Source organism: Xiphophorus hellerii, chromosome 1 (assembly GCF_003331165.1).
Source record: "Xiphophorus hellerii strain 12219 chromosome 1, Xiphophorus_hellerii-4.1, whole genome shotgun sequence".
Classification (NCBI taxonomy): domain Eukaryota; kingdom Metazoa; phylum Chordata; class Actinopteri; order Cyprinodontiformes; family Poeciliidae; genus Xiphophorus; species Xiphophorus hellerii.
Window position 1 is genome coordinate 1,503,061 of NC_045672.1, and position 12,549 is coordinate 1,515,609.

The 12,549-nt window shown below is 39.6% G+C and overlaps 1 protein-coding gene across 13 annotated transcripts in view; it reads left to right on the forward strand.

The window, feature by feature from the left end:
• The window catches only part of LOC116723393 (ral GTPase-activating protein subunit beta), a 28,869-nt gene continuing 16,320 nt past the window's right edge, over positions 1–12,549 (forward strand). For 3 of the 13 annotated variants that reach the window (XM_032568242.1, XM_032568258.1, XM_032568266.1), the window contains exons 1-11: positions 1–154; positions 969–1,190; positions 3,132–3,334; positions 4,029–4,195; positions 4,721–4,907; positions 5,001–5,132; positions 5,433–5,611; positions 6,636–6,704; positions 7,291–7,442; positions 9,432–9,660; positions 10,232–10,267. In XM_032568242.1, the coding sequence (XP_032424133.1) occupies positions 1,014–1,190; positions 3,132–3,334; positions 4,029–4,195; positions 4,721–4,907; positions 5,001–5,132; positions 5,433–5,611; positions 6,636–6,704; positions 7,291–7,442; positions 9,432–9,660; positions 10,232–10,267 (1,531 nt within the window). In that variant the 5' untranslated portion in view covers positions 1–154; positions 969–1,013. Of the gene's footprint in view, positions 155–935; positions 1,191–3,131; positions 3,335–4,028; positions 4,196–4,720; positions 4,908–5,000; positions 5,133–5,432; positions 5,612–6,635; positions 6,705–7,290; positions 7,443–9,431; positions 9,661–10,231; positions 10,268–12,549 lie in introns of all 13 variants that reach the window. The other 10 variants (XM_032568293.1, XM_032568301.1, XM_032568275.1 and 7 more) reach the window with 6 other exon arrangements.

Sequence of the window (12,549 nt, forward strand, 5' to 3'; positions counted from 1 at the left end):
GATCCTTCTTCGCGTTAGACCAGTCAAAGCTGCAATATCCGAGCCCTGACATTGCGAAGATGGAGGCTGTTATGGTTTAGAGCGGGGCGCTACACGGAAAGCACAAACAGCGAGTTTCTGAGGCCTGTTATGACAACATCCCCAGCTGGTCCAGGTAAAACAGACAACAATTACTCAGCTAATGAGCAAACGTTAGCGCCATTGCAAAGTTAGCTTGCAGAAACGACAGCAAGCTAATGTCAACGAAGAGGCTAACGCAGCGAACGTTATCAAGGCTAGCTTCGGACAACTACAACGTAGTTTCAATTTAGTGATATGTTTGTAACGAGAACTGCTGGACTTTGATGTTATCTTTTTAATACGTTCAGGAAAACGGTCTTGCAACATTTAAGCAAAGCACATGCATGCTAACTTCAGCTAAAGCCATTTGTAAGATGAGGAAGATTTTTTGATGCTGGCTAAAGCTAACAAGCTGCTCGGTGGAAGATCCGTTTCCTGGTTGTGATTCCTGTGCTTGGTAACTATCCTGGGTTTTTGACAGTGATCATTTGGCCACTGTTCTTTCTAAAGTAAACAGACACGTTGTTTTTTTTATAGGTGCTGAACTGTTTTTAGTAGAAAGTGAGAAGTAAAATAACAGCATTAACATCCGGACTGACTGACATATCATGTTTACAGGAAAGGGAGACATGAAGGGGTGACTATAGACTTTTACACACACCCGTGGTGCTTTGCATTTGGTTAGGGTGTGCCAAAGACTTTGGTTTTTAGGAAACCGCTATTTCTTCATATCTTATGCCATAAGTTTGATCCTGCTTGTTTGCATCCAGTTTTGCTCAATCCTAAAATTTTTAATTTAAGAGTAATATCAACTCAGAGAAAAGTATTATTTAAACCGCTGTGGTGGATCAGTAACTAAATAATAAGCCTAGTAGTGTGTCTGCTACAGCTGGCCTGTGTGTCTGCAGGCGGGAGGCAGGAGGTGTGAGGCAAGAGGACCAGACGCCAGCAGCATGTACTCCGAGTGGCGCTCGCTGCAGCTGGTGGTGCAGAGCGACCAGGGTCACCTCAGCGTCCTGCACACCTACCCTCCCAGTGTGGGCACAGAGGTGGCAAATGCAGTGGTCAAGCCTCTGGGCACGGCAGTGAGCCCTGTGGCCACAGAAAACATCCTCAAATCAGACAAAGAGGTGAGAAAGCTGGCAGCTCTGGGAAACACTCAGCAGTCACTCATGGCCTTTTATTTCTAAAAATCTGCTCACCTTTTAAACACTCTCTCTCTCTCTCTCTCTCTCTCTCTCGTAAATGTATGTTTTGTGATTCAGTAGGAGTCACTACAAGTAACTCCTTAAACAATACAACTTATAGTGAAATTAGGGAAATACTGATAGTCTTTTTTTTACTTTCTAAACTGAAAAAATAGTTTTCTTACATCAGCCTGTCTGTGTCCTAACTTTATTATAATTAGAGCTGCTCCAATGAGACAAACAGGAAAATTTCCCTTGATCATCTCTGGGAGGGGATCAGTAGGTCAAAAAGCAAAAAAAAAAGAAGAAAAAGAAAAACAATGCTAGTCAAATTGCATTGTCTTTGATACATTTTGTTTTGAGTTTAGTTAAAATCAGATAATTGTTAGTATTAGGACTTGATCTGTTTCTCTAGTTTTAATCTTAAAATCTGTTCAGATTTCTAAGGTTGTTCTAAGGCTTCATAATAACCTTCACCTTAGGTTATTTTTTTATTTTATGTTGCACTTCAGTATTTTTTTTGTCCAATTGGAGCAACAAAGATACAGGGATGCAAGAAAAATCTAATTTAATAAGAAGGTCCAACTAATTTCTACTCATGCTGGTGTTTGTTCATCTTCAGTCTAACAGTTTCCTTTACATTGGTTCCCTTTGTTTAGAGAGCGTATATCTAACTTCTGGGACAATCGGTTGTAATTTGCTAGGTCCTTTTATTTTTATTTTTCATAATGTCGTTGATGAGATAATAGTGTGTGGATAAAAACTGAGGTGATATTGTTTCCCTCCTGCTCTTACAGACCATTTAAACTCCATTAGCTTAAATCATCTCAGACTCTCATGCCGTTAATTTAGAGATACTTTCTTAGCAGTTATTCATATGAGTGATTGATGAGTGAGTGAAGTGCAGCAAATGTCTCTTCTGTATCTCCAGAAGGGAACAGTTTGTGAGTCAGTGTTTGTTTAAATAAAATGCCTCTCAAACTGCTTGCATTATTGTTGTTTTTCTGAAGGTTATCTTTGACTTGAGCCAATCTTGGGAATCTTGAAACTGATTCTCAAATATGCAATTCAAATCAAGAAAACCTTTTTAAGATTCTTTTTTCTTTGATAGTACCAGCTGTCAGTTCCTTTCATTATCAGAAAAGTCATCTATGGCTCAAGCAAAATATGCAATGTCGGAAATGACAAAAAGAGCAAAATAATCAATACCTCTGAAGTCAGGCCTCTTTTGTAGCAGGTTTAATAAACAGGTAGCATTGCCTTGTAGAAAATAGTTTCCCTTTAAATAGTTTCTTCCTCTGACTTCTCACATTGGTTTTTATTATTATGTCAGAAGCATTAATGATCCCAGAAATGAACAGATTTTGTTCTTTCTTCTAATGATTTTGTTCTATCTTCTAATGATGTCAAGTTGATTTGTGAAGAACATTTGAGCAACAAGCCAGTTCAAAGTGCTTTAAACCATAAAAATAAACGGTAACTAATTATGAAACAAACAGATTTAGTCAAATGCCACCATCAAAATCATTGAGTGAATATACATCAAATATATTGATCAATGTTCCAATTATTATAAACCAAAGGCAACTAAGCAGCTGGGTTTTGATTTAAAGGCACTCAATGCTTCAGCTGTTTTTCACTTTTCTGGAAGTTTGTTCCAGATCTGGGGTGCATAGAAGCTGAATGCTTCTTCTCTATTTTTAGTTCTGGTTCTGAGGCAGAGCAGAACCAGAACCAGAAGACCTGATTGGTCTGGGTGGTGACATGATTAAACATGTTTAATGGTGTTAAGCTGTTTAGTGATTTATAAACTAACAGAAGTATTTTAAAGACTAGTTGGAAAAACCCCATGTGACTGATATCTGGAAACCCTCTTCTTCCCAGGTGAAGTGGACCATGGAGGTGCTGTGTTACGGCCTGACCCTGCCCTTAGAGGGTGACACTGTCAAGCTGTGTGTGGATGTGTACACAGACTGGATGATGGCGCTGGTGTCACCCAGGGACTCCATGCCCCAGCCTGTGGTGAAGGAACCCAATATGTACGTCCAAACCATCCTGCGACATCTCTACAATGTATTTGTGCCAAGGTATGCACCCGCCTCAGTTTTCCTCATTTAATGTAATTATTTAATCTTTGCCCAGTAACAACTGTCTTTACCTAGATTATTGAGCTTTATTAATTAGTCATTCGTAGATGAGCTAATATTTAGATTTGCAGCGATCTGATATCTATATCTGTACTGGTGCCGATATTGAAAACAATTCTAGATGGGATATCAGTGACTGTGTACCCAATCCATAAGGCTGATCTAATCAGTCTAGTTCTATGCTTTGTGCTCTGTGTGATGTCATGCTTTATTATTTATTTTACGTTGTGTTTAGAATTTATAATTGCTCTTTCTGAACCATTTGAAAGAAAATTTGTTGCAGTTTATTTTTACATGTTTGACCAAGATAGTAAATCTATTGTTTTGGTTAGTTTCATTTTCTTTATCATTTATTTTCCATTGGCTGTTTTACTCCTAATTGCAGCTACTGAACAGTTGTTGTTTTTCCATGTTAGCTGGTGAAGCTGTTGGTGTGTTTCAATGTGCTGTATTGGTGCAGAGTTATTAAATGAATTAGTAATTCAGTACATTCATTCATTTAAGTGACTTCACTTGTTTCTCTGTTTTGGATCGGTATCGACCGATACTAAACCTCAAGTATTGGTATCGGGAGTGAAAAAAGTGGATCGGTGCTTCCTTGCTAATAATTTGATTTGTGTGTTTCTGCTCGCAGGCCTGAGCAGCACAGTCTGAACCACATCAGGCTCTGCCAGCAGGTTCTGACAGCAGTCCAGAAGCTGGCACGAGAGTCTGTCTCTATGGTGAGGGAAACCTGGGAGGTGCTGCTGCTCTTCCTGCTACGCATCAACGATACCTTGCTTGCTCCTCCATCGGTTGGCGGTAAGCTGCGCTCCAGCATCTTTGTTAGAATTATTATGTTTTGTTATCTTTCTTACATTAGTAGTTTTATATTACTAGTTGTTGTTTAGTTTTAAGGTTTAGTGTTCTCACCCCAGAGAGGAGGAACTTGATAAACTGTGTGTAAGACCTTTCCTTGAACTCACGCATGTTTTTATTAGGGTTCTTTAGGGGGCTTTCCTGAGATACTCCTTAGTTGTAAAACTGTCTGTGTGTAGAGTTTAGTTCTGTTTATCCTGTTTTGTTAAGAACACTCCCCCACATTCCATTCACTCCCCTTCTCTGCTAATAAAAAGACAAGTTCTGCAGCAGGATGGCAGAATGCAAGGAGATCGGCTTGTAGGAGATGATCCTCTGTGCCTTCTCAATTCTTGCAAGAATTTGGTTGAAAACTCAGTAACGTTGTCTGTGGTTCTTTTTATATAGGTTGAGAAAATACCCATCAGTCTTCATTCATTTGTTCCTTGTGAACACAAACCGTAACTTAGTTTTGCTTCTTCCTTTCAGTGGGCGTAGCAGAGAAACTGGCAGAGAAGCTGATGGCAGTTCTGTTTGAGGTGTGGCTTCTTGCATGCGCCCGCTGCTTTCCCACGCCGCCATATTGGAAGACCGCAAGGGAAATGCTGTCCAACTGGAGACATCATCCTCCTGTTGTAGAGCAGTGGAGCAGAGTAGCTTGCGCTCTGACTTCAAGGTAGGACTAAGAGGCAAGCAATAGAATGAGTTTGTGTAGTTTATTATTATTTATCTACTGTTAAAAAATGCATATTTTTATTTCACAATCCAGGCTGCTGCGCTTTACTCACGGACCATCCTTCCCACCTTTTAAAGTTCCAGATGAAGATGCCAACTTGATTCCCGTAGAAATGGACAACGACTGTGTGGCACAGACGTGGTATCGCTTTCTTCACATGATCGGGTGCATTTTATCTCCTCTGTATATTTTCATTCATCTAGAAAAATGACAGCTCTACCTGATCTGGATGTTGGTCTGTTTTTAAGGGGAAGTGAAAGTTAGTTCCTCTAAAAATGTTTAAACATGAATAGTTTAACCTTTTAACTCTGAGTGAATCCAACTGTCCTCCTGCCTTTTAGTTCATTCCTCCTCATACAGTCATTGTCTCACTCGTTACATGTTCAGTTGGGTTTTTTTTTTTTATTGGGATCTGTAAACTGTGTACCTAATCTTGAGGATGCCTCACATCTCGTTTATTTCCAGCAACCCGGTGGATTTGAGCAATCCGGCTATAGTGAGCACCACTCCAAAGTTTCAAGAGCAGTTTTTGATCTCCAGTGGGATTCCTCATGAAGTAGTTCTGCACCCGTGTTTGAAACAGCTACCCCAGATCTTCTTCAGGGCCATGAGGGGCATCAGCTGCCTCGTGGATGCATTCCTAGGTAAGAGGATGCACAGACAAATGGCTCACATTGAAGCAGATATGACATCGACAAAGGCCAAAAAATGTCAGCTAAACATTATAAAGGAACACAGTTCTTAACAGTGGAAATGTGTGGATCATTCTTTATTAGTGTAAGATGTGGCTGTCATTACACACAGATTCTTACATATCATATTGCAGTAGAAACTTACATTAATATTTTTAGTAAACCCTCATTATGTTGACACTAGTAGCAGTGGATAAGAGACAGCATTATTAAAAAAACAAGAAGAAAAATTGGTGAGGTGTTACCATAGTAACTTGCAGTGGTTTGCAGCGTTAACTGAAGTCAGTTATTCCAACCCTAAAGCACTAACCATAAACATACGTTCTGCTAACGCTGAAGCAACACAGTATTTATGCTATTTATGCTAATGCTAAATGCTAACTTCAATTCAAATGATATCTGCCCTTGAAAGACTGCAACCCCTGCAAGCACCAATTTAATTTGACATGAAAATTGACACGTTCTATAATAACCTTAGGCATGGTATTTATGACATTCGGTTCTTCACTGTCTTTTATTTTGTTTCTTTTTTGAAATAAAGTTATTGGGGAAAAAGAGGAAATGTGAAAAGGGGAAGCCGGTCTTTAGCTGAGCAGCAGAAGTTTGCCCAGCAGTGGTAACTTGCCATTTTTTTCCCAAAAGCATAATTGTCTTTAAACCACTTTGAAAAATTGGTTGACTTTCTTTCATACCAACATGTTTTAAAATTCAAAGTTATATTGAACAGAACAGCAAACACTACATTACACTGAGCAAAAGTGGTTTTATGGAAAGCTAAGCATGGAAAGAACAAACAGACCAAAACATTGACTTTATTTTGATCACGAAAGTAAATCTGTGCATTGAATTTTTTTGCGCCTTCCTTTTTCTGATTTTGTCAGAACCTCTCGGTGAGATGAAGATGGAGGGTTCTAAACAATGTCAGCCACATTTCAGGAGAAACATGTCAGCATGTACTTTTCTCTTCACACTGTAGGTGTCTCTGTTGAAAAGAGAGACGCACGCGAGAGGGCATTCTCTTTTTGTCCCCTGCCGCTCTCTCATGGTACACTCATCAGCTGACGCATCATTTAATGAGACATGATGGACATGTGGTTTGTTTTTTGCTGTGATCGTGTTAAAGGTCCAGTGTGTAGGATGTAGCAATAAAAATAAATGAATAAAATGACCACCAAAATTGAATATAGTTGCTCTGAAGCTTAGAGCTTTCTGGGCTGCTCTAGTACAAAAGAGAGTGATTTGATTATCTTATTTTAAAGCAAAATATTGACCTTCATGTTCATTTTTATAATATATATAGCATTTTTGCACCTAGATTGGCCTTAACGTTGCACACTGGAACTTTAAGAACTGTAGGTTTTACTGCTAAGCAAACTGTAGCTCACAGATAGACTAAACTATCAGATCATCAACAGGGGACTACTTCGGTCTCAAAGTGTCAATCATTATCAGTGCATTTCCAATCTTGGTGATTCACATCTAACCGTTCTAACGCATGTTTACCAATGAAGATGGGCTTTGATTAAATCTCTTATCCCAAATCATTTTCTCTTTTCTCATCATTTGCCTGAATGCTGATTAGAGGGTGAACAGGTTTTGCCTCCATGGTGACGCTGCCTTTTTATTCACAGGTATATCACGTCCCCGGGCGGACAGTGCCCCGCCCACCCCAGTGAACAGATTGAGTATGTCTCCGCCCCCCTCCATCGCCAACACTACACCCCCACACAGCCGCAAACAGCGGCATGCGGTGGTCACGAAAACCACCAGCAAGAGCTCAACTGTAAGTCTGACTGTTACACACGGCCATAACGTACAGTTGAGTTACTCTAGGGGTGTCCCAAATGATTTGACCTTTTTTCACTCTGCCATTACAACAGGAGACTAGATGGAGCTGGAAGATGCTAAACAAAAGCTAGAAACAGGAGAAGATGCACTGCTTACTCAAATAGTCTAAAAATGAAAGCGGTAGAGTCACAAGTAAAATATGTTGGGTTACTTTAGGCTATGAATAAAGTTAATTAGCCTGATCAGGATCGGGCTGGGTCAGGTCTGATTTTCTGTTTTTTAGACCCAGTCTAAACTCTAACTAGAGGAGGCCTCATGATGAGCTGATCGTTTGGTTCAGGTCTGTTGGAGAAGCTGCAGCACTTTTTGGTTACAGTTTAGAAATGAAGGTTTGGAGTTTCATATGAGAGCACGTCTTACATGTTTTAAATAGCATGTTGCTGTTGGTATCTTACAAATGTTTTAGTTCGACTACCACAAAGTTGTTTTTATCATTTATCTGTATACAAGTTTGTATTTTAAAGAATTCAGAGGACAAACTTGATAGGACAATGGATAGAGATTCTGTTAAGCCCCAAATTATTCATACCCTTTGAAGAGTTGGTTGTGAATATTTTAATTTTGTTTTTCCGACATGTTTCCTGTGACTTGAAGTAGTATTAATGTTTTTGAGTTCCCAGTTTTTGAGTTTCTGCTTGAATCTGAAGGAGAAACTGTGAAGGGAGCTAAATGTTAGAAAAGAGCACACTTCATCAAAACACACTTCATCAAAAATCTGGTCAGCAATATAAATCATTTATAGCAAACTTACTTTGTTAAAATATGAATAAAACTAGATTTAAAAAACAAAAAAATAATGAAATCCCTCTCCTCTCTGAAACGGCCATCTAAATCTGAATTTACTCGACTTGTAAATAATTTTGAATTATAAAAACTGTCCTGGAAAAAAGTTGTTAGAGGCTGCAGTAGATTTGAGATTTGAGCGGGATGTAACCCTGTACATTGAGCCAGAGTTTCAATAGAAAGGTTTATAATCGAGATTCTGAAACTTCAAGTTCAAAGGTCAAAACCTGACTTCTTGAAAAGGTAAGAGTGTGAAACAATAAGCAGCGAGTGGCTATCTTTAAAGTTTGTGACCCTGTGCGTCTCTGATTTCTGACATTAAGCTGTATGAGTGCTATTCATCTTTTATTCTTACCGGCTTTTCATTCTGGAACAAATAAAGTCCAATTTCTTTATACAATAAAGTGAAACAGCTGAAGAAAAAGTGACAGATCAACCAAAATGATTATGTTACACATCAGCGAGCTCCGTAAACCTGTGGCCCTGTGATTTATTTATTTCAATTATATGTTTTACAAAATTAACAAATTATTGATTCTCAAAAAGTATATGTGATAATTTGTTGGGATTAATGTAATATTTCTTAACTTTACATGAAAGTTAAGAAACAAAAACTCTTCAGATAAGATGCAAAATCTATTTAATCACACAGTCTGCAATATTCGCTTTATTGCGTGGGTGTGCGTGGGCATGTGTGTGTGTGTGTTGGAGTTGGTACATTGCTCAGAGGGTTTTATAAAGATGCTAGAATGTTGGAGCAACAGTTCTTCTAAGATGTTAGTCTCCTAGAAATGTGTTTGCATAACATTAACTGAGTGGATGAACAGAAATTCACTCCAGTTTTCAGACTTGGATCTAATTTCACTTCAACTTCACAGTTATGAAGGACTCCTTGTCCATATTACAAAATCACAATCTCTGAAGTTTTTGGTTGTAACCTTAAAGGTGAAAAGATGAAGGTGTATGGTAACTTTTGTCTAAAGTTTTTGGGAATAAATTAACTTTCCCTTTTTAAAAAAAAAATCTATCTACAATGACCCTAATACACCGTTGTATTAATAAGACTATGTGTATCCTGATTGTTGTTTTAATCCAGAGAAGTGTATGTTTTAAAAATGAATGTGCGGTTTGCCCCTTGCAGAGCAGCAGCAGCCAGCCAGCCAAAGCGTCCCAGCAGCAGCAGCAGCCATCATCCTCCCCCACTCTGCTGTCCAGCCCCAACCAGAGCAGCTGGGAGGCCCGGCCCCTGCCGGCCCCCGCGAGGCCAAAGGTCAACAGCATCCTCAACCTGTTTGGCCAGTGGCTTTTTGACGCCTCTCTTGTTCACTGCAAGCTGCACAGCGGCCTGAGCCGGGACCCCAGCATGACCGGTAAGCAGGGAGCCGGCGGGCTGCGGCACTTTCAGCTGATTGCATGGTGCCACTCTGCGTGTTATGTTGCTGTTCATTAGTGCATTTATTTTTTCTGTTGTGGTGGTGTTCTGTTTCATCGTGAGTTGTTGGGGTTTGTTTTCTTTCTGTCACCGTGTCTTTGAATCTTTGTTGTTTTCTGTGTGTGGAGGGCTTGGTTAGAAGCGGCCACAGATGAGATTATTATCTGATCCTGATCCATTTTGCATCAGACAGCTAATCTAAACCTGGCTAACGCTACAACTATATTCTACGGATTTGGTTTACAGTGATGTTCTCTGTTAAAAATCCTCAAAAGCACTTACTGCTTTTAGTTTTACTAAGTAATTTGGCTCATCATTGGTTCTCCTTATCTCTTCTTTTTGGTGTAATGTCCTGCACGTGTCTGCCATGTCTGATATACTGTCCAATACTTTCAGTGGGTCAAAAGTCATGTATCAAACACAACAACTAAAAAATACAATGAATTGATCCCAAAATATCGGATCTGCTTTGATTTTTGTCTCTCTTCACTATTTCTGTTATCTTGCAGCCTCTTTTATCCAAATTCTCCTTTCTTATAAATCTTGTAAGTAGGAACAGCAGCTTCTTTTCCTCACTTGATTTGCGTTTCTTGACAAATCTTCCTGCTTTTCAGTTGAATTTCTCATGACCATTGTCATTACCACCATGGTTTCATGCCCCCCCACTCCTTGAATTGTACTGTATATATATATAAATATATATACAGTACAAAAGTTTGGACACACCTTTAATTCAATGAGTTTCCTTTATTTTCATGACTATTGACATTGTAGATTCACACTGGAGGCATCAAAACTATGAATAACACATGTGGAAATATGCACTAAACAAAAAAGTGTAAAACAACTGAAAATACCCCTTATATTCTAGTTTCTTCAAAGTATCAATCTTTTGCTGTGATTACTGCTTTGCACACACTCTGCATTTTCTTGATGAGCTTCAAGAGGTAGTCACCTGAAATGGTTTTCACTTCACAGGTGTGCCCTGTCAGGTTAATAAGTGGGATTTCTTGCCTTATAAATGGGGTTGGGACCATCAGTTGTGTTGCGCAGAAGTCAGGTGGATACACAGCTGATAGTCCTACTGAATAGACTGTTAGAATTTGTATTATGGCAAGAAAAAAGCAGCTAAGTAAAGAAAAACGAGTGGCCATCAGTACTTTAAGAAATGAAGGTCAGTCAGTCCGAAAAATTGGGAAAACTTTGAAAGTGTCCCCAAGTGCAGTCGCAAAAACCATCAAGCGCTACAAAGAAACTGGCTCACATGAGGACCGCCCCAGGAAAGGAAGACCAAGATCCTCTGCTGCGGAGGATAAGTTCATCTGAGTCACCAGCCTCAGAAATCGCAGGTTAACAGCAGCTCAGATTAGAGACCAGGTCAATGCCACACAGAGTTCTAGCAGCAGACACATCTCTAGAACAACTGTTAAGAGGAGACTGTGTGAATCAGGCCTTCATGGTAGAATAGCTGCTAGGAAACCACTGCTAAGGACAGGCAACAAGCAGAAGAGACTTGTTTGGGCTAAAGAACACAAGGAATGGACATTAGACCAGTAGAAATCTGTGCTTTGGTCTGATGAGTCCAAATTTGAGATCTTTGGTTCCAACCACCGTGTCTTTGTGCGATGCAGAAAAGGTGAACGGATGGACTCTACATGCCTGGTTCCCACTGTGAAGCTTGGAGGAGGAGGTGTGATGGTGTGGGGGTTCTTTGCTGGTGACACTGTTGGGGATTTATTCAAAATTGAAGGCATACTGAACCAGCATGGCTACCACAGCATCTTGCAGAGGCATGCCATTTCATCCGGTTTGCGTTTAGTTGGACCATCATTATTTTTCAACAGGACAATGACCCCAAACACACCTCCAGGCTGTGTAAGGGCTATTTGACCAAGAAGGAGAGTGATGGGGTGCTGCGCCAGATGACCTGGCCTCCACAGTCACCGGACCTGAACCCAATCGAGATGGTTTGGGGTGAGCTGGACCGCAGAGTGAAGGCAAAAGGGCCAACAAGTGCTAAGCTGGGAACTCCTTCAAGACTGTTGGAAGACCATTTCTGGTGACTTCCTCTTGAAGCTCATCAAGAGAATGCCAAGAGTGTGCGAAGCAGTAATCAAAGCAAAAGGTGGCTACTTTGAAGAACCTAGAATATAAGACATATTTTCAGTTGTTTCACACATTTTTGTTAAGTATATAATTCCACATGTTCATTCATAGTTTTGATGCCTTCAGTGTGAATCTACAATTTTCATAGTCATGAAAATAAAGAAAACTCTTTGAATGAAAAGGTGTGTCCAAACTTTTGGTCTGTACTGTATATAGATAGATAGATAGATAGATAGATACAGTATATATAAGTTAAAAAAGACCACCAGCGTTTGTTCAGCGCTTTTCCAAAGGTGATGAAATGGATTTCATCTACTGACCATTTGTCTCAACCATAATGTTGCCAGTTTGTTGACACCATTTCCCCATTTCAGTTTTTTCTCTTTGTTTGAGTCATGCTAATCTATTATTGTGTTTCAGACCCTCCCTCTACTTCTGCATTAATGTTTTGTTTTAGTTTTAAATGTGTTCAGTTTGAGTTGTGATCTTTTTTTTTTTTTATTGACTTGTTGCCTCGGTGCATGAAGTGAATGATCTGTATTTCAGGTGACTGCCATGTTAACTGCGACATCACAAAAAGCTGACACAGGGATTTTGCTTTGCCACTTTGAATGACCCAGTTTACCATGACTTACACTACATGTAACACACAGAGGTGCAGCTCGTATGGCAAACTCTTTGTGTCAGGTTTTTCTTCTTGAATGCTTTTAAAGAGGAGTGT